This window comes from Cavia porcellus, unplaced genomic scaffold (assembly GCF_034190915.1).
Source record: "Cavia porcellus strain 051 isolate PalLab524CR breed Dunkin Hartley unplaced genomic scaffold, mCavPor4.1 scaffold_10, whole genome shotgun sequence".
NCBI classification, from domain to species: domain Eukaryota; kingdom Metazoa; phylum Chordata; class Mammalia; order Rodentia; family Caviidae; genus Cavia; species Cavia porcellus.
The window spans coordinates 76,540,824-76,566,462 of NW_026947493.1; the positions used below are offsets into that span (position 1 = coordinate 76,540,824).

At 32.9% G+C, this 25,639-nt stretch overlaps 1 protein-coding gene across 8 annotated transcripts in view; it reads right to left on the reverse strand.

The window, feature by feature from the left end:
* The window catches only part of Csmd3 (CUB and Sushi multiple domains 3), a 1,082,130-nt gene that overhangs the window by 101,372 nt on the left and 955,119 nt on the right, over positions 1-25,639 (reverse strand). For all 8 annotated transcript variants that reach the window (XM_063257640.1, XM_063257641.1, XM_063257642.1 and 5 more), the window contains 7 exons: positions 19,603-19,721; positions 18,254-18,323; positions 13,234-13,350; positions 11,849-12,058; positions 8,648-8,836; positions 7,881-8,058; positions 6,871-7,016 (listed from right to left, as the gene is read on the reverse strand). In XM_063257640.1, the coding sequence (XP_063113710.1) occupies positions 6,871-7,016; positions 7,881-8,058; positions 8,648-8,836; positions 11,849-12,058; positions 13,234-13,350; positions 18,254-18,323; positions 19,603-19,721 (1,029 nt within the window). The remainder of the gene's footprint in view (positions 1-6,870; positions 7,017-7,880; positions 8,059-8,647; positions 8,837-11,848; positions 12,059-13,233; positions 13,351-18,253; positions 18,324-19,602; positions 19,722-25,639) is intronic.

Genomic DNA, 25,639 nt, shown 5'->3' on the forward strand with positions numbered 1-25,639 from the left:
GAGGTTGACAGAGCAGAAATAAAACTAATATATAAAGTATTACCAACTGTGCATTATGTCATCTGAACCTCAAGAAGTATGAGTATATATATTTAGTCTATGTTTTCATTGGATTGATCTGTTAGAAAAATTCACAGTTGCAGAAAAGCTGCATAAAATACATATTTACAATTTTAAAATAGATATTTGATCTACATCGGAGTGATTTTTAAAAGAATTATCTGATTTGACATAACATTCAGCTTTGAAACACAATTTACTCTTTAACCTTGACATCAGAACATTACCTTTCGTGTGTCGGTATCTTGTGAGGATGGTTATTATTTGAAAAGTGCCTTGTTTGTTCAAATGGGCATAGATAGCTGCCTCTTGTTCAAACAAATTTCTTGAAATTGCTTTAGGGCTTGTTTCTGGCAATATTTTTTGGTTATTTTTAATTTCCTATTTTCTTTGCAATGAAGCATCGAAGCCAATTCCAGAAAAGAATGCTGTATTTATCTACATCTATTCAACTGAGCTATTCAAGGCTGCTTCAGAGAAGATAACACAGAACACTGGCAAATCGTCCTTCTTTCTTCAAACCTAAAAAGCACAAACACATAACCTTTCTGCCAAGTAAGGACACAATTTTCCTTACAGAGGACAAAAAATAATATTCTGCGTTGCCCCATAAACTCTCAGCTCAGGTTAAATCCCAGTGTACTTCAGTTATGATTCACTTTAAAATTATAATCACATCATTTAGGGAAGATTTAGGGAGGAAAATCATTGATAATGCTGTGCTCAATTATGTAGTTTTAGTAATGTTATTTCAAAAGTAATGAATTTAAGTGGTTTTTCTTGAAAGCAGAGTAAATAGTGTATCAATAAATGCTACCCGAAATCTAATTACGAAGTAAAAATCATAAATACTTTTCAGGTTTGGAGAAAATCCACTAGTGAGTTGCTATACACTATATATATATATGTTTCATCAGTGGTAAAGTTACATCCAAATTTCACTTTTACAGTACTGACATTTTAAAGTAGCCTGTTTTTACACCTATATATTGGAGACCACTACAAATCAAGAAAGTTCATCTTTGAATTTAAACATAGGAAAAGCAAAATACAATGAGAAATGAATCAACAAGAGTCACTCTTGGTATCCCCTTAGAGAGGGAATGCCAGAAGCTACTGGGAAACAAAGCTGTTAGGAAATCACAGAATTATTAGGAAAATTGCAATACCTACTGTAGGACAGACCTCCTCATATGCAGACAGCTAATGAATGATATCCTGTCTTAGTAAGGAGCCTATTACAAACTTAAAAGCAACGAGCAAAGACTCTTTCTTTACAAGGTTAAGTTACATTTCACATTAATAGGCAAAAGAGGACATTTACAATGACAATTTGTTCTTTGTCAGCCTCTCTTTTCCTCTCTTTGTTCATTACAAAACTTGCTTGGTTTCCTGAGAGAGAATGTGCTACAGCTACCTTTATTTATCACTTTAACTGCTCTCCGTGTTCAAAATTAAGCACAACAACAAAACAGCCACTGTCCAATCCAAGATGACGCTAGACCATGCTGCTCCAGGGAATGAAAATAGTTTTGCTAACTGACTGAAGACAAAGTAACCCCTTGATTTGTAAGAATGAGAGAAAAAAATAGAACTTTCTTGGAATCTCAATAAAAAGTAAAAACCTGGAAAACATTCCGACCATCAAAATGACTATGATGCTTCCATCTCAGTGAGTATGAGTGGATATTGCTTCCTTTCCAGTTACACACTTGTGTTTCATTCTTTCTGCCTTTTGAAAATAAACATTAAGATAGTTATAAAACTGCTCCAATTTTCATGCAGCATCTAACTCAGAAGAATACTGTGTTGTAAGACATTTACAAAATCCTCCTTACCTAGTATAAGTCACTGTCATCCTTGCCCAAAACCCTTTTGCTGAGATGCCACAGCATCTCACATTGTGTGCTGTCTAATCCTTTTTAATTAGCAAATTAACCCAGCCTTCTTTAATAAATGCTATGCTTCTTATAGTCTTTGGCTGAAGGAAACAGTAAGATATTGTTGAGAATAAAATATTATATGAATCCAGTAGATGTGTAAATAGAACATCAAAGGTAGTAAGCAACTGGGTCTTGGCTTTCAGCCGGTCAAGGAATCATCAAAAGGCCTTTTAACTTATTTAAGTGACAACAGATGGCATTAGCTCTTCCTCATTACAGTTTTACCAATATAGATTTTTAGCTGCTGCACTTCTTTTTACACACACACACACACACACACACACACACACACACATACACTTTCAGCACTATTTGATGGCCACACGCCCCAAATTGTCTGAACATCAAGAAATGAAATCCTGCATGAGTTCAGAGTTCTATACTGCAACACACAAGGAGGCCAGGTCTTTACGTGGTATGAGGCAAAGTAGTCACTCAGTTAAAATTAATCATGATTTATATTTTATGTAAAATCTCTCCTCGTATCTGCATCTGTCTCTTTTAGTATAAGATTTTGAAGAATTAACATTCCCAAATACAGCATTTGTTAAATTTGGAAATATAACTTTAAAAGATGACCTGAGAATCATTACAGATTTTTAGAGCACATTTTTCAAGAATAATGAATCATTATTTAATTCATTCTTTAACACTGGATGGGTATTAATAGAAAACAACAGATAAGTCATGTTACTAAACCAATACAGTAGTCTCGCCTTACTGGGTTTATGAAACCACAGATGGTATAAACCTTTATAAATACTATGACCTCTTATAACCGTATACTTATGATAATATTTAATTTGCAATTGAGAGTAAGATTAACAACATTCACTAAAAATACAGCAAAACAATTATAGCATACACTGTAGTAAAATTTATTTAAAGGTTATTCATTATATATCTTTGAAATTTTCCATTTAGTATTTCTGAATTCAGTGGGCCATGGGTATAGTGAAGATGCGAAAAGCTTTTTATATTCCTAAGAAAATCTCCTGTAGATATACTGAATTTCTCTAGGACTCTGAGAGTATAAAAATTGGTGCCTGGATAATGAACTTTAACACTTTTAGAAGATCTTTAAATGATACCTTCTGTTTCAAATCAAAAGGATACTGTGCTCTCCTAGTTGTTTTGGTTAACATAAGCCAGACTCTAATGAACTCATTTTCTCTTGGCAGATTGACTGTATTACACCTAGAAACTACATAGACTATATCTAGTTGTGATACCTGCTCCCAGTGTAGAGTGTAGATGTTGAGAAAGAAAAGCATAAGCTGTTATGATATTCCAAGTTATAATTAGGAAGAGTATTTTCTAAAAATCAGATGATCAATCATCTCACCAAAATTATGTTGATATCAAATAAATTCTAATTATAAAATAATATCAGTTAGAATATTGCATGTCACTTAATTGGAACTTAATATATTTAGGCTATTATTATTGTTGTTGTTTATAGTTTGAAAAAAATTTTTTTCCATATACCTGTAAATCTATTTCTATTTCTCTCTATTTCTATTTGGCCAGACCTGTTTATTATTTCTCTAGATTTATACTGGTTACCTAACTTTTCCTGGAGATTTTTCATTATTAAACAAAGGAAATAATACTTACTTTATGGAGTTGTTAGAAAATAAGCAATAATACATGGAAGACACCCAGCATAATGCCCAGCATATTAAATTTTTAGTAAATGGCAGCTATGCCTACAACAGTCTCTGTTATACAAAGGCACTTTCCACAAAATAAATAAATAAATAAATAAATAAATAAATAAAACATTATGATAAGAATATGCCAAAGCAAAACTCAACTCATGACTCTGCAAAACTATGCACAAATTTTTATTTAAAAAATAAAGTAAAAACGGGTTAATTTAATCACTTTAATTAGGACTGACTGATTGCTTAGGACTGAATTTTGTTATATTATTTGTTATAGCCAACTCTGTGTAGACTCTAAGGCAGCTATCAACAAAAGGTCTTTCGTTAGGGAACTGCTATTATGGCAGTGATAGAGAGATAAAAACATTTCCTCAAATGAAAAAAGAATGTGACATCTGAGGTAAAGCACCTCAACATCATGGCTGCTCCTTTTTCACTGCCTAGATCATTCACTTTGCAAAGCCTATTGTGAACGCTATTTTTGATCATGAAAGACTTTATGAAGACGATGTTTCATAAAAGACAGGTGGCATTTTGGATCACATAATGGAAGTAAGTCAGACTACAGGAAAAAAAAAGCCACATATTTCTTTCAAACATAGTATATATCAATAAGGAAAAGCTAAATGATCAATGTGACCTGAAAATACATAAAAAGATTGAAGGGTCAAGTTTCAAATAACCACAAATCCTGAGAGAAGCGCTTTTGATTTACAGAAGAGGACATAAAAAAAGAAATAAATGAGTGAATAAGAGAATTGAAAGAAAACAAAAAATAAATTGTAAGTTTAGGTGTACTCAATGGACTCCAGGTGCTAAATATTGCATTGTAATCCATCTAAATTGCCTGTTAGAAAACGCAAAATGATTTGACCTTACTCCACCATTAAGTGAGCTATTCTGAAGAACTAGGATGTAAGATTGAAAGAACTTCATAATAAAGGAACTTTACATGAGATGTAATGCAACTATTATGCATTCTAGGAAAGATAAACAGTGCTAAAAGAAATCAGAGTATCAGTCAATTTTTAACAGGAGCCATGGCTACATGGCCAAATTTCAAGGTTATGTTAAAGTTTGGATAAGTTTTCTAGAGATCTCAATTCAAGCGTTAGGCTTCAGGAGCCTCTGGCAGTTGTGTGTTTTTATGAAATGTAATGTAAAACCAAAAAGCAACAGTAGAAAATTATAAAAGGTGATGTAGGGTGTGATAAGGAAACAACGATTCCCAGACAACTGCTCTGCCACACACCACGCTAACTGAGCATTGTGTATTGACTCTGCTTTTCATAAAATCTCTTCAACGCGATGCTTGTAATAATAAAAATTATAGTACTTTGGGGGGTTAGCTTTACAACTTGCTAAGACTCAGCATTTCCTGACCAGTGATTTCATATGGCTTAACATGATACATGCCAGTAGTAAAGAAAACTGCATCCTCTCAGCGGTCCTGTGCTACTTTACAGCAGAGCAAAGTGGAGACCAAAAGATGACTTGTCCACAGTCAACGGGAAAAGTGCTACACAAACCCTGCATCTGTCTTCTTACTAACTATTGTATCTCTGTGACACATGACTAACAGCCAAGTTCCAAAGTCAAGTGAAACTCATTTTAGAATAGTGATGTATGGATACATTCACATATCTCTATGTATTCATAAATATGCATTCATATTTGTGTGCATATATGCATACATTGTCTTCCACATGTTCTCTGTATAAACACACACACACATATGTTGGCAACTTTTCCCTTGATAATACTTTTGCTTTGAAATGGTTCCTAAATTTTATACGAATGTTATACTGTTGATAATATTGACTTACAGGTTTTTATGAACAGTATCTTCTTATAGCTTCTACAGACAGGACACACAGTGATACAAAAAATTAAGCAGAGATCCATGATAGTAAAAAGAATACATGTTACAGTTCATCAATGAATTTATTTTTCATCTTATCCTTATTGTTTCTGGAATTATGATTGTCTATCAAAGTAATAATGCTATTATCAGAGACATAAAGTACATCTACAGACTTTCAGGTTCAATGATCATCTCTAAGACAGCAAAAGAAGTTATTAAGAAATAAATTCTCCAAAAAGTTGTCTAACTGAACACTCCACTGTCTAATTAGCTGTGATGTAGTGAACACTTAGCACTAGGGATACTAATTACATACCATCACACTGGCTGATATGTACTCAGATTAAACAACTCACATATTTATAGTCAATTTTGTATTTCTAATGTGCTTTAAATATCTTTGAACATAATCATATTTGACACACCATATTTTTCTTGGAACATAAGACTTGAGCTTCAAATATGTTATTACTTTCTCTTACAAAGATCTAGTTATATGCTACTATAATGGACAAAGCACAAGTTCATTCTCAAATTTTCATACTTTTGTGCAAACTGAATTTAGTAAATTATTCAGGAAATGTTCATGTTATTGGTATAAAATTTCTTCCTCCTCAGAAGGTAGAATGAATTTTTATGAAATAGATCATAAAAAGAAAAAGATGTAGTCATTAGAAATAAACATTTTCTTAATTATAAGGGAATAAAATCAATGTGGGGTTAAAGAAACAGGTCTGAAAAACCCTCTGAATGTTCTTTCAAAGATTTAATATTATGAAGATATGACCAAGAACAAATAAAACTGAGACTCTATAAATCATTTTGCTGGAATAAAAGTCTTGAAGTTAATGATTTGAAAGTCACTTTAAAAAGCTAAGATTCTTAATTAGATAGTTTCTATACAAGAATACAAATGAGTAAGTAAAGTGATGCAAAGCATACAGACGCTGGATTCAAATTTTAGAAGGACTCACAGCAGGTTGAATAGATTTAAGGTTTTGTACAGAAAAATCTAGACTTCTCCAAATTATATGCAATAAAACATGAACAGCTGGTTCTGTGTTATTGGTTTCCATGCAAAATGATTATTTTCCACTCAGTAATTACTGATGGATTTATTTCTTATATGCATTTCCTCACATTTTAATGTTCTTAAGGTATTAAGAAAAGGTCATTTCTTGCAAGTGAATGTACTTGAAATGCTAAATTTACAGCGATGATAAATATGTCAATTTTTAATACCTTTCAATCACTGGTTAAATATATACTACATTCATGAGTTCCAGAACAATTTAAACTGTATTCATTGGAATAAAAGCACTTAGCTAATACCAACCGTGATAACTGAGCACAAAAAAGCCACTCGTTGTGAAGTCGCTGTGGAATTTTATGAGAATCTGATTTGAAGTGCTGTAGACTGATTCCAAAGCAGTATTGCCACTGAACTGGCCAATCTGAGGTGAGTTTTGGTCTGGTCCATCCCTGGTGTGATGAAAGAGGAAAGATTGAGGATAATCCATGGAAAATTCTGCACCAAGTTTAAAGAAAAGATTGAACATACTTATGTTATAATGTTAATAATAATAATAACACAGTGAATAAAATTACAGTGAGTGACAAATCATACTAGTGTATTTTGTGACACCTTTATATAGGTGATAATGCATTTTAAAATGCAAACTAAGAAAATAAATCACATCTATGCCTAAATGAAAAGCATCCATATTCACTGTAAGCAGCACACTGTCTTTTTATTTCTAACCAAAGATCAGATTCTCTAAATTGTTTCAGGCTTGCTCTCGTTTTATTTTCCTCACAACATACTTGAGAATCATATATTGCTAAAATTAGAAGGGCCGAGAGAAATCAGATAGTGGTTCTGTTGTCTAATTGTCAATGACAATTCAGAGGTATTTTTATATTTTTAAATGAATATGTTTTAATTAATTTACAATAGGATCACACTATTTCACAATGAATTATTATGACAGAATTCAATAGTTAAATTAGTATAATTGGAATACAGGCTCTTAAAGTTCACCAGTTTTAGAAGCTAGCTAATTTCCTTAATTTATTCTATTAATTGGTTATTTGAGCATACTGTTAAAAACTTTAAATAATTTTCTCTCTTATGAAGTTTTCTTTCTTACAAAGGATAGTTATTTCATGTGGCAATCAGCCAAAATCTATTTATCCTATTTGTCTCATTCTGCTAAACTCATATGTCACACCCTCTATTACACCAGTTCAAATGGCAGATGGCAATTTGTAGCAGAGGATGGTGATATATTTTCATTCCTACTTGATATATAGTTCAATCAATCAATAACAATGATCCTAGCTTACCATACTGTGATGAAATCATAGATAGGTTCTGTTTGAAGGACAGTAAAATTGATGTAGATTCCATTTCCCGGAGGTACTCTTACAAGCCAAAAGCAATCCTGAAAGTTTGGATATTCATCAGGATACCCAGGAGAATAAATAGTGCCATTCATAGCAGTTATATTTCCACCACACAGAGCTATGGAAAAAGAAACAAAATAAAAATGCCAAAAATAATAACAATAATTGAAGATATTGAAAAAGAAAACATGTCATACTCTTAAGTGTTATAAAATGCATCCATGTTGCATATTTATGTCAGTTTGAAGTATATAAAATGCAGCTGATAAAAATGAGCAAAATGGTCTTTAATGTATTTTTCTCTGTAAGTTGTGCTACTTCTCTATTATTAATGATCACAAGGCAGCTAAGTTATCTTGTCTTCTCTGTTTTAAATACATTATATCAATGCAAACATTGTTTATTTTTTTCTTCTGTCACGTATATATGTACACATGCATGTACATATTATGTATATGTACACACATTTATGTTCACTACCAATGGGGAAAGCCAGGACTACTGCCGGTAGTGATAAAGTAAGTTATTCAATACACAGATGCTAGCTTTACCTTTTGTTTTAATAATTCAATTCAGAGATAAATGTGCATATTCTATGTTCATAGTTAGCATGCTATGGGAAGAGGAAGACAAGGAAGGAAGTCAACAAAGGAATGGTTAAACATGAAAGACATCACCAAGAAGACAGCTTCAGTGTAGAAGCATACCTTCACACCTTGGAAGTGGATGATTCCAGTTACGACTGACTCCATGAAGGCATGTGAGAGCTGAGTTCCCAATCAGTGTGTATCCTGGGAAGCATTCGAATGAAATGGTCTGGCCCACAGTAAAATCACTACCAATTACGAAACCATTTCGAAATGGACGTGGATCGGGACAGCTTTGTAACTGATAGGCTAGAAAAAAAGTCCGAGACATTTTATTTTTTAAGTTTCAGACACCACAGTTGGATGCTATTTGTAGCTTATGAATTGATGTGACAATCCTTGAGTTTAGTTATAAATAATAATTGAGGTTTATGATAAATACTCTTGATGGTGTGATACAAACTTTTCATGCCTACAATGCTTATAATTGAAATGCTAATACAGCTTATAAGAATGCATCAGTTTCTTCATGCACTTGTGCAACTTACCTGAGTTTGAAACCTGAACAAAATGTAAACTCATCTTACAGTCACAATGTAATCATACTGTCACTCTCTTCAATAGAATGCAATTGCTTTTTCATTATGTTGCAGGTTCACAGGATAAAATAACTGCCTGTATAAGCCTCATTCTGAGCCTTTTTAATTTTTTAAATATTTTTTCTCTAAAAAAAAACGAACCACAGTATACTTCCTATAAAGTTGTCTGAAGCATTCATTTAATAAAAAATAAAAAAGTAGTAGAAAAACTTCTTTCTAATTAACAGAAAATAAATTTAAAAAAATAAATTCTGTACTTCAATTATTCTGACATTGCTGGCACCATATACTATATATATATATGGACAGAAAGAGAGAGAGAGAGGTCTTTATGCTCTTGTTTAATATTATGAATGAGGTAAAGGGTATACGTGTTTTATTTGCCATTGTATCTCAAAGCCTTATCCACTGTTACTCTTAATAAGTTCTAAATAAACACTGCTGAATGAATTCTGAATTTATGAGTAAAGTATATGCTCAAATAATATAAACATTTCAAACACTATCAATAAGACATCTTTCTTATATTCTAATTGACAGATTATTTTGCTACATATCATTAAAATTCTCTATTCCTCAACATTAAAAAAAAAGCCCTGCACTAGAAGTTGAATATCTCACCTTGTTTTGTGTTAAAATACCACCTGAACTTTTGCACCCAAGTATTTTAGACAATTTTAAAGAAAATTATTATGTGCTTTCTTAACCTCTCTCTTTAGTTTAGTTAATACTTTATACACACACACCAAAAAAAAAAAAATGTGAAATCAAAGACAATTCTCAACCCAACTGTAAGCAAATGTGTATTACTGATCATCAGGAGTAGGAATGTATTACTTTATTAAGTAAACCTCTGTCAAGTGTCACTCACACTTAATAGATAATTGGGAACAGGAAAGGATCACACAGAAATGTGTGACATTAGGAAATATTTGACCGTGGTCTAGTTTCCATTCTATTTAGCTTAACAAGGAATTATAGACAGTAAATTTCAAATGTACGAGAGAAAGGTTCCCAAGAACGAACAAATCTAATAATGTTATCACCATGTTTTTCAGTGTAAGGGTTTACATATATTGTGTAACTACATGCTGTTATGAAAAAAAATACAAAAATAATGTGGACTCTATGGATCTACATAACTTACTCAGTTTCTTTAAAGTGCCATTGATTCATGGTTGTCAAGTAAACACTTGACAGAGGTTTACTTATATATGGTTTATAGAAAGGAAAGCTTCAAAATTCAGTGTGATTCACAAATGCTATCTGGTCATCATTGGCCTACATGATGGTCCACGTCAACAATATTGTCAGGAATAATACAAAAACTTTTAGATCTTTTGTACACTTGTTCTGTCAATCATGACTCATTTTTCAAAGAGCACAGCAAGAAAAATGTCTGACAGCCTTCGAATAACATTATTCTGAGGGGAAATGAGGATGGGAAGAAGGAAGTGGACCCAGGTTAATGGTGAATTTTAAGGAGTATGGCATAGGCTGCTACATTTTTAGGAGTCCCACACAATGGTTCTGAGGTGTCTAGATGCAAAAAGACAGACACTGAGTTACTCATTTGTTTTGGAGATAATTTCCTCAAGGGTACGGATAACTTTATGGCGACAGCCAGCAGAGGCTACTTCTAGTTTATGGATGAGATGTGGGGTTCTCATTCTTCTCAGCACTTAACAGACAGCAGTGAATGACAAAATGGCCTCACTCGGGGACCTCACAGCCAAATTACCACCTACCAGGAAGTCCTTTAATAATTAAGTAGATGGAACAAAATTTCAAGTTATTTTGATTTATTTTTGTGAATGTAACCATACTTCATAGAATAGTTTTTTTTTGTTTTGTTTTGTTTTGTTTTGTTTTGTTTTTGTCTTTTTCGTTTTTACCGGTACCAGGGATCGAACTCACGACTGCTTGCTTGTAAGGCAGGCACTTATGCCGCTGAGTTAAATCCCCAGCCCCGTAGAATAGTTTTTATAATTGAATTTCAATAGAACTTTTAAAATCAGAAATATCATAATAGGAACAACTAAACTTCAGTGATTATTTGCAAGTTGTATAAAATCATAGTGCCCATATCACATGGATTTTGTCTAGGTAGAATCATGCTAATGATAGAATGGCGGCCAGGTCCTAGGCCACAGAAGGCCGATCTGGGGGAATCAGCACCAGAGCCTCCCTCTGCCTCAGTCCAGAACCTGAGGTAAAATGGGATATAACTCTCAATCAGTGTCATGCAGCAGTTTCGTGTGGGTTGAGTCTGATATATCATTATCCAAGTAATTTCTGCTTCCTGTTTTCATGGCAATGGACCAACATCATGGAAAATCACTACGATCTCATGGAGTAAAAGAAAATAATTTCCCATGCAATATGACATTAATACATAAAATATCTTTTGAATATTCAACTTGATATAAACCAAAGATGAATCTTTGTCTCCAGTTTGCTTTGCTAATTACCCTTCCCTGTTTAATTTCTGTACTGATTTAGGACTAATTCAATCTTCTCTTCATAGTTAGGTTCTTTTAAAGTTTCAGAAAATATTGTTTTCCTTAAGGAGTCACATGTGAGTTGGGGAAAAATACTCTTCACTGAAACTTGTAAGGATTTCCTCTTTTAAGAGAAAATACAGAAAATACTTCTACATAGTGAAAGATTTCTGATAGCACTTGGAGGTGAAATGCATGTCCACTTCTAAGCATTCTCTTACCTTGATACACAATGTGAAATCCCTGCTTGTTTTGTGAGTAGTCACTGTGAAAATACAAGCTGGTCTCATGGGTTGTGCTGAACAAGGAAGACGGTATTTGAGGACCACTGAGCCGACCAATCACGGTACTCATTTCTGATGACCCACTTCTTACTTCCAAGTAATCGTGTATCGTTTCTGTAGAAAAATTTACAAACTGGAGATGTACACCTGGAAGAGAAAAAAGCAATTTCATCATACTCTACCTTTTACTAAATTACACAAGCATGCACACGCGCATACGCGCGCGCACACACACACACACACACACACACACACACACACATACACACATTATTGCACTTAGATATGCTTCCACAGTGGTCAGAAATACACTGTCAAGTTCTGGGCCATGAGTTTGCTGTCTACTCAGGATGATAAGCTGTGCTAAGCTTTTTCAGATTGTATCTGCATATCAGACTTGTGAGACTTAACAAAAATCTGCCCTTAATCTAGCACATTTTGATAGGCATGGATCAACTCACATGATCTGAAAAAGCTGTTAAGATTTTAGTCATATAAGAATGAGAAGAATTTATCAAGTGCAACAGTAATAGATGAACATATAGGAAGTTGTATTATTAGATTAGAAATGTAGTGTATCTGTATGGGTATTTAAATCTAGCACTAGAAAATATGTACTATTTTGCAAATGTAAAAGTGATCTCTTTATGAAGAAAACAAGATGAGTTAAATAGATTACTAAAAATAATTTATGTACTACTTGCTCATGTTGATGAGAAAGAGATAAACAAGTAATTATAGGGGTCAGGGATTTAGCCCAGTGTTGTAAGCATAAGGTTGTGAGTTCCATCTTGGTACCAAAAAAAGAAAAGAAAAGCAATTATACATGAAATTTGTGTTCATTTGGTATTATTATACATATCTAACAAAGCTGTTTCCAGATGCATCTTCAATACATTCTAGCAATGTCAAAATGAGATACATCCAAAGAAAATGAGATCAGTTTAATTAAAGAGATAAGAGTACTCTTGCATTCATTGCAACATTATTTAGAACAGTCCAGTCAGGGAACAATCTAAGAGTCTATCAATAGACAAAAGTATGGTCCATATCACTGATGGCGAAACGTTGAGACCCAGTGGCTAATCTGCAACACAAAACCCCCTTATCTCAAAGTGCCAGCCCTGCAATTAAACCTGGATCCTGAAGTTTAAGTTTAGAAAAATTACTCAAAGTTTGTTATTCAACTTAGATAACTCTATGCACCTCCGAACTAACTTGTACTTTCAAGCATTTTGTTAACTTTTTAGGGGACGCTGATATTTTTTCAGAATGCCTCACTAAATGCTGAGTGTTCTTTCCGATGTTTATGACATACGTACCGAAGCCGATGGGCAGCTTTATTGTCCACGTGCAGTCTAAGCTGCTGGGGTAGTTTCCAGGAAAACCGGGGCTGAGGATCACACCGCTGAAATCTGACATGGAGCCACCACACTGGGCTGCAAAACAACACAATCCCTTGTAAGCCACAGTAGTGGAGTCATTTCACTTGTTAAAAAAAAAATTAAAAATCACTTTAAATTTGTAACACAAGTAGGCTGAGACATATCAGGGCACAGGGCCTGCCTGGCAAGCATAAGGGCCTGAGTTCCATACATGGTACCAAAAACAAATTGTAATAAGTCTCTGAGTTACAAGAATTTTACATAAATGTGAATATTGTCACATTCATTTGCCATACACTAGTAATGAAGTATAATTGGTTGGCAATGCGTTTTCTAAAATAACACAAAAGACATCACAAGTCCTCAGAAAAAAAACTTCAGTCTAAAAAATAAATTATTGCACAGCAAGGAACAGCTCACATGCAGTGAATACGATCAAAGAGAACATGTCCTTTTATACAGTGGGTGATTTATTTCTTGACAGAACATACTTCTAATAGTGTTTTGAGTTATTCTAAAAGTGATGTAATTTAGAACAAAGTCAAGCCAACTACTTGAGCTCTGAGTACCACATCCAGAGGGAACCATTTTCACAACTTTCCTTGTCTTCCTCCTTTTGTAAGGAGGCTCAATAAAGAACTTGAAGAAAAAGCATCGGTTTTAGTGAGCTGCATGATAATAGGGAAACATTTTACATGTTATGTATGAGATATGGCTTCATTTTGCTGTAAAAGAACAGAGAAATATAAAAAGTAAAGGGATGCACACATACTGAAAACTTAAGTGGAATTACAAACGTGCCTTCTGGAATCTCTGTGATACAGGTTATACATGGATAAACTAAGCAAAGTATTTAAGAACAGAAAGTTACAGATTTTAGTTTTTCACATTAAACACTTGGTATGTATTAAAGAACAACTGTATCTTGGGTCATTCTTTGCCCCAAATATATTTTTTTTCATTTCATTACACAGAACTATAGATGTGTGTCTGTTATTGGATTAACCATCAAATTTCATAATGGTGTCAAGGTTAAACTTTTTCTGTATAGAACACTTATATGCAATTTCAGTTATTTATTTTGTTTTAATAATACTCTGTTTCTTCTTATGAATAGTAGCACATAGGTAAGGAAATTTTAAGTTATGGGTCTCAAAGATAAATTCAATCGGAAGCTTATCAGTGTCCTACACAATATGTCATAACCAGTTTGATTTCTGTCATTTACAGTGAGAAATGAATAAATCATGTCTCAAATAAATTTTAATAATAGTTACATATATAAAACATTGACATAATATTGTAATCGATATGCATATGGACATTTCTTTCAAATCTGTGATGGCTAGCAAGTGCTAAATGTACACTTATATACCATATCTCCATTCTCTGAAACTTCAGCTCATCTATCCTTAACATAAGAATGTCAGTACTATTAAAGTTCACCAATTATATTCCTAAAATTCCATTTTCCACATATATTCAATATAAAACTTAATAAATAATTACGTCAACAAAATATATTTTTAAGTTTTTTGCAAGACTGCGTTTACAAGTTTATTTTAGTTGTGTTCTGAAATTTGGGTACAAGACAAAGACTAGGTTTTTATTTCTTGTCTTCACAATTCCACATCTCTGAGCTGCTCTTTTTCCTTCTCCTTCTGCTACTTCTGTCTTTCACATGAACTGAAGATACTACTCGATGCTTCACCCACCCCATCCCAAATGAAATCCCTAAATCACAGAATGAAGACGCAAAAACTTCGGAGTAAACAGGGAACAAAGAGAGAAAAAAAAAGAATGACAGCTGATGATAAATGCATAAATGATACTAAAAAGTGCTTCTGCCTTCTCTTTCGGGTTCACTTTTGTTTCCTCGGTGTCTGCAGACTCACAGAGACCTTATTCCTGGAATGCAATTCTTTGTGTGTCACCTGTGAGGTCCAAGTGCTTTCTTGTGTGCCTTATTCACACACTTTTTGTTAGGAATCTGATCATAAGCTAGTCCTCCAAGATGAAGTCATCTTGAAATTTTCCTCCTTGTTCATCTCCAATATCTAAAATCCCATATGAATTTTCGGTCCTTCTAACAAAACCTTGACAGATTGCTTATTTTCCAGTTCACAACTCCGTAACCTTGTTACTTGATGACTAGGGTTTTAACGCATTCTCTGAATCCACCTCCTGCCTTCTATATCCCCTGCAATATGACCACAGTATTACTCCAAAATGTTTAATTTTCCTACAAATGGAATAAGAGCCTATTGTTCAAAATCCATAAAACACACAAAAAGATCTTTGGAAGGGAAAATGCCCTCTAATTCAAGCCCCCACAGAAAATTATTTTACCTTTACCTTATATTTTCTCTATGTAAGTATTTGTGCTTGTCTCTCTGTGTGTATAATGAAAATACAGTCTTACTGTGAACAGTGTTAAGCCACCTTATATTTAGTTATGTACTATAATTTTTCTCTTGTCTTTAAATATTCCATTATACTGTTTATTTCCCATTGTAAAAGTCTATTCCCTATTATTAGATCCTGAAGTAATTGCCTATGTTTCACTTTAATAGCTGCCACTACAAAAACCTTGTGTAATCCAAGTTCAGTATTAAACACTTGAAACAGGCTCTTTCAATTTGATTCTCACAATAAACCTGGGAGGCCAATGTCTTTATCTTGGTGAATACACAGCAGCTTAAAGAATAACATATCATGTAGCAATTTTACCTTAAGCTGAAATTTGAATATAATATTGTTGAATACAAAGTCTGATTAGTGCTAAATAAGTTCATACGAATGTAGCCTACAGAATAAAAGTAACTATTAAATATCACTTCCATCTATTATTTGCTTGCTAAAATACACAATAAAATGCAGACTTTTTTTGCAAAATGTGCTAGTATTTAATCCATCTAAGTATTAGAAACTTTTAAATAATAATAATCAAAATTACTTATAGAGTAGGATTACAATTGTATAATCATTGGAAGGTTTTTAAGATGGTGTGCCTTCTGAAAGCAATTTAATAATGGTCAACAAGACTTTTATATCTATATGACAAAACGGTTCTATCTAATGCTAAAATTAATCTATCTAGGTAATTTCTTTCCCGCAGGCCGAGAAACCAAATCCAAAGCCTAATAGTATGCAGTGCCGAATTGCTTCCCCAGGCCTACTTAGGCAAAATTTTAAGCAAATGATTAGTTATACACAAAGGCAGGTAAAAAAAAAATTATAAGTATGTTATTTATATCAAAAGGTAAAAAATAACAAAAAGGACAATGTTTTATAAATTAGACAATAATAGGCACCATGAACCCATTTTAAATATCAAATTTTGAAAATAATATGGCATGGGAAACTCTTATAAATTAATGTTAAGAGGATAAATATTATGAAGTTATGTTATGGAATTCCTAATCATTCCATTAGCTCATTACACAGCATTCAGGAGACCTCTATTTTAAAAGGAAACTGCCCTATCCATTGGGACATAACAATGGAAAAATACTAAACTTCCCTCTGTCTTATCTGCAGAATGAGCATATTACATAGTTTTTTCTTTATTCTTATCAGTTTTTATGCTTAATTATGTGTATTCAAAACATGCAGTATGCTTATATTTATAATTGACATTGTTCACTTACAAAATTGTCCTGTAGCCATTATATGTTTATACATTTAAATTGACAAAATACACTGTTATAAATTACCTACAGTACCTAAAAATATTTCCTGCAATAAATATCATTCATTCTAAAGTTTGCGTGCTTCCAATATAGTTTGCCTTTTAAACACATTTTGAGTTTTAAATATATTTTCTATTGAGAATTGTGTCCCCTCTGAAAAGATGATCCTACATTGAAATACTAATCTGTAGTATAACTGTACCTCGTAATAGGGCCTTAAAGAGGTTAGTAAGGTAGAGTGAAGTCACAAGGGTGGGCACTAATTCTAATGAAATAATCTACTGGGACTCAAACACATGACCTTGAACTTGCCAGGCAGGCACTGGGCCTTTGAGCTCCATTCCAGGCTCCCCAAATAATCCTATTACAGTAGGAAAAATCACTGGGAAGTGCACATGCAGCTGTTTTGGGGTGTGGCACTTTCAGAATGTGAGAGCATCAGTTTTCACGGCTTAGGCCACCACCTGGAGTATGACGTCGTGGCACTCAAACAGACCACAAGTAGGGTCACCGTACAGCAGGCAGGCACACGAGTCTTGCTAACTAGCTTGTGCAGTTTTCTTCCCTAGAAAGAGCTTTTCCTTCTGTATATCTTAATGATATGCAGTTACCCAAGTTGTTTATAAACACCGGCCGACTAGGCTTGCAATGACCTCACTTCACAACATTCTCACTTCTAAAATTCCACAATGTAGTCAATGGCATAGCTTTACACTAAATTATTTTATGATACTTCTTTTATTTCTACTCCGTAATGAATGATTTAAAGATGGGAATGATACCTCACATTTCTTTTTCACACTCTGCAGAACCAAATACATTATTGGTTGCATAGGTACCAAAGATGAGGAAAAGAAAAACTTAAGAGTGTAGATAAAAACAATTTGGAATTACCATTAGTTGAAGAATGTACATTTGGTTATATAATTTCAAAGTATCCATGTTATCTTTTGACATATGAAATATCTCAACTGTCTGTCACCACTGAAGACATCTCATAGGGTTCACTCTTTGTTAGATTCTTCAGATTCCTAAATTATATATATATATTGCCTACAACTTTTATAAAATGTTATATATGAAATTATATATAAATTTATATATCTATAATTTAAATATATATAAATATATTTATATGTATATAATTTATAAATATATGTGATACATACATAAATATATATTTATATGTTTATATGATTTCATATATATATATATGTATATATATACATATATATATATATGAAATTTACAGTCTTTCAACTTACCCAAACAAATAGGAATGGGATAGTTCCATCTTCTTACTGGTCCAGGCATACATGTAATATGAGAATGGCCCTACATGAAGAAGACAACACAATTCAGTACACATTTATAAAAAGTCTAAATTGGATGTAACATGTTGAACAATTATTATGAAAATAAGATGGGGGCTGGGGGTTTAGCTCAGCGGCATAAGCACCTGCCTTGCAAGCAGGCGGTCGTGAGTTTGATCCCTGGTACCGATAAAAAATGAAAAAGACAAAAAAAAAAAAAAAAAGAAAAAAAAGAAAGAAAGAAAATAAGATGATGTGTGCATACTTCCTTAGTTTGCCATACTAGTCAATGTCTGGAAGCCAACGGCCACCATTTTGAGCACCACTTGTAATTACAGAGGCTTACATTAACTTGCATTAATATCATGATAGCTCAGTAAGTTTACTGTTAAAATATTTATACAATTTTTTGTTTTCCTGATGTATATTTTTTGGTAAACTCTGTATTGTCACTTTTACTTTTTCTTGGAAATCTTTATATAATGTGAAATAAGAAAGGTAATTATATGTACTTACAATAAAATATAAAAATAAGCTGCAGAGTCATTGTAGAAAAATGAAGCTATGTATCACATTAGAATTGTGGTTTTAATATTTTTCTATCAAAATGTTCTACTAAGTTACTGCAGTGAATCTACAAGTGCAAGCATTTACATAGTAATTAGTAACAAAAGTCCACAATATTCAAGTGAGAGAAGTTAAGAAATGAGTGCAAAATTCTTTTTAAAAACACTAAAATGGGTCAAAGTATTGAAATATGAGGCTTAAAAACTGCACTTCAATTTAAACTTAACTATAGATTATTAATTTTTTTATTTTGCTTTAGTCTGAGCACTAAACACAGGGATTTCTCACTGAGCTACCTCCCCACTGCTCTTTTATTATTTGTTTTAAGGCAAGGTCTTGCTAAATTCCTAAATTTCCCAGGCTAGACTCAAACTTGTAATCCTTTTGCCTCAGCCTCCCAGAGTGCAGAGACTGAAAGTACAGGCTCCCCAACTACTAAAGACTGTATTCACATGTGAAGCAATTTCTTCCAATTCTATTTGAATAACTTCATAGAGGATCTAATTTGAGGTACATTTTGATAAGACTTTATACATCAGACCTTCAAAAAAAAAATGTCCTTCAGAAGAGGATCCATACTGTGATTTTTGACCTTAATTGTCTACTGATTGGATAGAGAAAATCCTAAGTAATTTGGATGAAGATTTTGAAATGTCCACGAAAGATAAATCATTAACCTGTTAAAATGTTCTAAAAACATAATGAAAAAAGGTATAATAGTAAAACAGACATACCTGAAGAGAATAGCCTTGATCACACTGGAAGGATACCACGTCACCAACCATGTATCTGTCTCCAATTTTAATTCCACTGCTAGGAGTTTGTGGCTCAGGACAAGAATCCAAACCAATTGCTAAGAGTATTTTAAAATAGTAATTTAAGTAACTAAAATAAGTAATACTTAAAATATGTATATTACATTTCACAAATTGGATAGTTGTATCATATCAAACTATATTTTATATTGATACACTGATAACTTTCTGCAAAGACGACTACTTAAAAATGATCACAATTCCATTAGAAAACTTTACATTTTGAACTTTTACAGCACCAATAATAAGTAGCCTTGTGATTATACCAAATTATTATTTTGTTTTACTCCAGGTATAACTGTCTTCTACTAAGTAATAAAAATAGACAATCCTAGGAAGAAAATCCCTAACCAAAAACAAAAATAAAATTTATTATGTGAATAAAGCCAGGAATGGTGCTATAGACCTGTACTCCCAGATACTCAGGAGTCCAAGGCAGACTAACTGTTTCAACCCAAGAGTATGAGGCCAGCCAGGCAACATGGTATAAGTTTCTTTCTTCAACAAATAAAGAAGAATAAGAAAATTATTTTTAAAAATCACAGGAAGCATAGCTCTGTAATACAGCTCTGGCTTAACACACATAAGGACCTGGGTTCCTGGGAGCTTTATCCTCAACAAAAGATGAGAGAAAGAAAGAAAGAAAGAAAAAAAGAAAGAAAGAAAGAAAGAAAGAAAGAGAGAGAGAGAGAGAAAGAAAGAAAGAAAGAAAGAAAGAAAGAAAGAAAGAAAGAAAAGAAAGGAGGGAAGGAAGAGAAAGAAAGAAAGGAAGGAAGGAAGGAAGGAAGGAAAGAAAGAAAGAAAGAAAGAAAGAAAGAAAGAAAGAAAGAAAGAAAACAAAAATCAGTGAAACATTCTTAGCAAAATGGATTAATAAATTATCTATAAATAATAAATATTTATAAATTATTCTATTGCTCACTTTCCTCTTTGTTTATAAATAAACCTTTTTTCATTAGTAAAGAATATTTTCATTTACTTATCGTATATACAGCATAAAATATAATTATTTACTCACTATACATAAAATATAAAAATACAATATTTTACTCCAAAGATACTATAAAAATGTTAGTTTATTTGAGTTGCAAAAAATGTTATCTTTAAATTTTTTCTGAAAGGAAGATAATGTATTTCTAAATATTTCTATTAGCTTTACATTAAGAATTTATTTTTCAACATAAACGAAAATATAGTAAATATGAGACCATAAAATTATTAGTTTAAATTCTTAGCATATTATTTCTTAAAAAATAGTTTGAAAATATAAACATTTTATTAAGCATATTTTAATAAAAGCCATCATTTGTTTTATATTTTTGAGACAGATTTTGAAATAAATATAAAGTACAGTTAAACATTTTTGTTTTTAATTTTAAAAGCATTTTGGGCTGGAGATTTAGCTCAGCAGCATAAACATCTGCCTGGTAAGCACAAAGTCTCGAGTTTGACCTCCAGTACAGAAAAAAGCATTCAAAGCTGGTCATGGTGGCTCATGACTGCAATCCCAGCACTTGGGAGGCTCAGGTAAGAGAACGGCTGCAAGTTCAAGACCAGCCTGGGCTACAAGGTGAGCTCAAGGCAGGCCTGAACTGTGTTAATGGGACTCTGTGTCAGAAAGACAAAGCATTCAGAATTCAACCCAATAATATGGAAGTATATTGTAGATTCCTTCATTCTTTATCCAAGTTATTTCTCTTTAATAAGTGATCACAGTATCACTCTCTATATTTTCTCTACATTTCTTGTTATTGAACATATAATTTTGCAGCTGGTTGTTCAATATTTATCTCCACTAAACAAATGGAAATGGGATTGTGGTAGCCATTGTTGATTTCCTATTATCTTGTTTTGAAGTCCGGTATCATTGTCTTGTTTTGATTTGCTTGATTCTGCTGTACTTTGGTTTTATTGTCTTTAAAATTAAAAAAAAAAAAAAAGTGGCAAGATCAATGGGATAAGTGTGTTCAAAGTAAGAGGGAGTATTCTGAGTGGGATTAATGGCAATGTGCCTTTTCTTTTCATTTTTAAAATTTAAGCAGTCACTGTGTTTTATGATCATACCTCACACTAATGTAATCTTTTCATTAAGGCATTTGTCACATTTTAGTGATAGACTTTAAAAGTATATTTCAGTGCTATTTAATAAATTAGCTTATTTAAGAGAAAAAAATGGAAATGGTAGCAGATTACAATCCAGAGTCTTGAAAAAGTAGTCAACAAATACTGCTAGCATAAAGGACAAAACAGTGTAGGAAAGAGAGTGAACTTTCTGTCTTGGCTATTTATTAATGAATGTCTAATTCTGCAGATAGGATACATCTAATAACACATGGACAAGCCTAAATTGTGCCACACTGAAGCATACAAAATACCATAAAAAGCAGAGTTATGATAGAGTTATGAATTGACTAGAAAGTAGAGCAGTACAGGCGGAGTGAAAGGTCCTTTGGGAACACGAGTGAGGCTCTCTTGAATGAGACAAGGGGAATCACAGGCATGAATCCCGATATCCTCGAAGCCTCTGAGCATGCTTTGAATTTCATATTCCTTGAAGGTTTTCAAATCTTGACTTTATGGTCCTGGTAATAACTGGTTTTCACTAAATTGCAGACTGCTTTTAATTTGGGAAGTGTTCCCTCTGGATCTGCAGCTGGCTTCTGAGATCCTAAAAGACATGTACATTGTCTTCCACATTTATTGCTCTCTTAATGAACACCCATAAATAGGCTCACTAAGTTCATTAAGTTCATCTGACTTCACCAAACTGTTTAGAAATTAATACAAACAAAGTGAGTTGTGATATAAACATAGGTATCTTTCATTATGATTTCACTTTCCCTTGATACAGTCTTAGTCTCTCTCTCATGAGTTCTGAACAGTGTATTTATTACTTTTCCTGTTCAGGTGATTCTTGTACTGATTCTTACTCAGAGCACATTTTAGACACATTCATTTCTCTTCTTTTTTCCATCAAGTACCCCATTCAAGGTCTCATCTACAGAAAGCAATCTATGTCTAGCAATAGTGATTTCCTTCCATTGGAGTAGGATAAATAAAATTTATGAGAGCGATGTCATGATATTGAACCCCTTATTTTTAAACCAAGCTTTTAGATAGCATATAGGAGCATGGTCAAATGTTTGTGCAAATGCCAATTTTTACAATATTTCAAGATATTAACTTAAAAAAACTCTATCAACTATGTAACAATGATTTTATATGTTAAAAGTTTCACATGCATACATTTTGTAGAGGAAAAAAATCAAAAGGAATTATGCCAACAATTGTGGATGGGGATGACTTTTTTATAAAGATTACTGGAGGTTTGTACACCTCCTCTGTATTTTCCTGCATTTCCAAATTTCCTAGTATAATGTGAATTATTATTATACACAACAACATAACATCATTTAGAGTAATACTAGCAGAGAATTTGGGGGCACAAACAGATCCTCTTTTCCATTTTTCTAGATGACACTGAGATTGACTAGTTAATCTCTGCCGATGATGAATGCCTAAAAGAAGAAAGTAAATAACGGAGCAATCAGAAAAGCCAGGTCAATCACATATTGACAACTTCTTCATTTTTGGGTTCTTTCTTGCTTATTTGTTTCGCCAGCCAACTGTTCCTTCATGTACTATAGAAAGAAAAGCTGAAATACGTGAAAAATCTGCTGTTCAAATTTTGCATCCATTTTTATCAGAAAAAAAATTATGCTGAAATACTAACTTAAAACACCTTCAAGAATTATTTTTAATTTGTTAAATAATAGAATCAAAAGGGTATTTAGAGAAATCAACAGGATTTTTTTTTTTTTTTTGCAAAAATGTTGCGAAGGCTTCCCTTCTACTTAACCGAGGCTAGTCTTTTGCTTAACAATGACAATCACAGTAATGCTCCATTTTAAGCTTCACGAGGGTAAATTTTGTAAAATTATGCCTTTGGCATTCAAAGATGCTCTCTGGGAGAAATTTTCTAATGAGATTGGATCAATTAATCTCCTATTGCTGCCAAAAACAAATAGAAATGGATCCAGAGACAAATCCATTCAAAAATTGAAGAGCTATGTTTGCTGTCAAATTATTGTAGGCCAATACCCTGACTAAAAACATTAAATCACCATTTCTTCATATCACTAATATGTATTTGCTCTGAAAATCATTATTTGAAATTCTGCTTACAAGACATGCAATATGGAGTAAAACTGCGTTAATTATATCATGTATAGCTGATAATTCTATGTGTAAATACATGTGACATATATGCACATGTGTGTGTTTGAGATAAAAAGGTTTCACTTAAATGTCCTTCAATACTTACATAAGGGGAAATATGATAACATTTCAAGTGCCAAAACCTTAAGGAACTTTAGTCTGTTGAGTTAATCAAAGCTAAAAGCTTCTATATGCAGCAAATTTGCTACTGGCATTTACTTCAAGAAAACCCAGGAGATGGGGAGCAATGTTAATACATGAAGATATAACTATGAAAGTTAGTAAGGAAAGTTCATGGAATCGAGGAACTTTACAACAAAATCCATCTCTAATTCATCTACAGAGAGAGGCAAACCATGAATAAGATGATCAGGAAATAAAATTTGATGAAAACAGAAAACAAACTATGGTTAACATTTAAAAGCCTTCCAGGTTTTAGGAGTGAAATGTATTTATAAAGACTAATTACACTTGTACACAATACATTCTGAGTTAATGGCAATTGAAATTAGAAATGACAAACACTAATAATTTAATATAGGCAGAAGGTGCTTCTCAATTTAATAGTGCCTGAGATGTTGATGTGTGTAAACTACTTTAAACAAGAAAATTAGTCCAAAGAAAACATAATTAAACTTAAAATCCTTGTTTTTCTCAAATAATCAATTATATCATTAGCCCAATGGAGGAGACCATATGTAGTAATTATCATAGTAAATTCATTAAAACCTAGTGTATTATCTCTTTTAAATTTTGCCTGAAGATGGAAAGCAGTAATAATGGTTAGGTTCAATCAATTCTTTTACTGTGTATCCCAGACGTAGTCAGTTATTGACCCTTTACTATTTCGTGACTATCGTCATACTTCTAGGTACCCAAGCCAGCCATGCCATGATTGCCCAGTTTGGAAAGATGCTTTGAGTTATTCTAGTATTTACAGAAAAGTCATTGGTGGCAAACATGAATGGTCGTGGGTGTGCGGTAAAGAGAAAAATGTATTCACTATGTAACATATCATTTACCTAGTAGAGATGATGTACTCAGATCAGTGAGAAATCTAAAGTTCTTCAAAGGACTGATAAAACTCATGTCATGATTGCATTATTGTTTTCCCTTTCAAAATATGTACAGTTTAAAATTCAAAATAAAACTATTCCGACTGCACGTTTATAGATTCTGCAAGTTTCCTCTAGAACTTTTCATGACTGTACTGAAGTGTATACCTCACAAATTTAAGGAGGTGAAAAGGAAATGCCATGTCACAGTCAGGCAAACACCCTAAGTCCAGAGTGTAGAACTTGAATCTGAGTGACAGCGCACCTTGAATGTGTAAGTTCTCTTTGTGGAAGCCTGGGAACACGTCCTAGGATAGTTAACATCATCCCATGAACTAAACTCATTTTCTCTTGCAACAAATCTGATTAAGAAAATGCATGCTTATAATGGGATCACACTTATCTAAAAAAGCTAACAAGGTAACTGTAGACACAAACGGTCATTCTAACAACTGATTCCCATCAGCCAATGCTGCAGATCAGAACAAAATATGTCAATACTTATAGAAGAAAAATATTAGGTATTTTCATTAATTCAGGACAGCTATACCTATTCATGGAAATGTGTAACCAGCACATATTGCCAATGAAAGCATGCTGCAGTTTATGTCAACTCACGATGGACAATGTAAGAAAAAAATCAAAATATTCTTCTCGGAGCCCCCCCCACCAAAAAAAAAAAA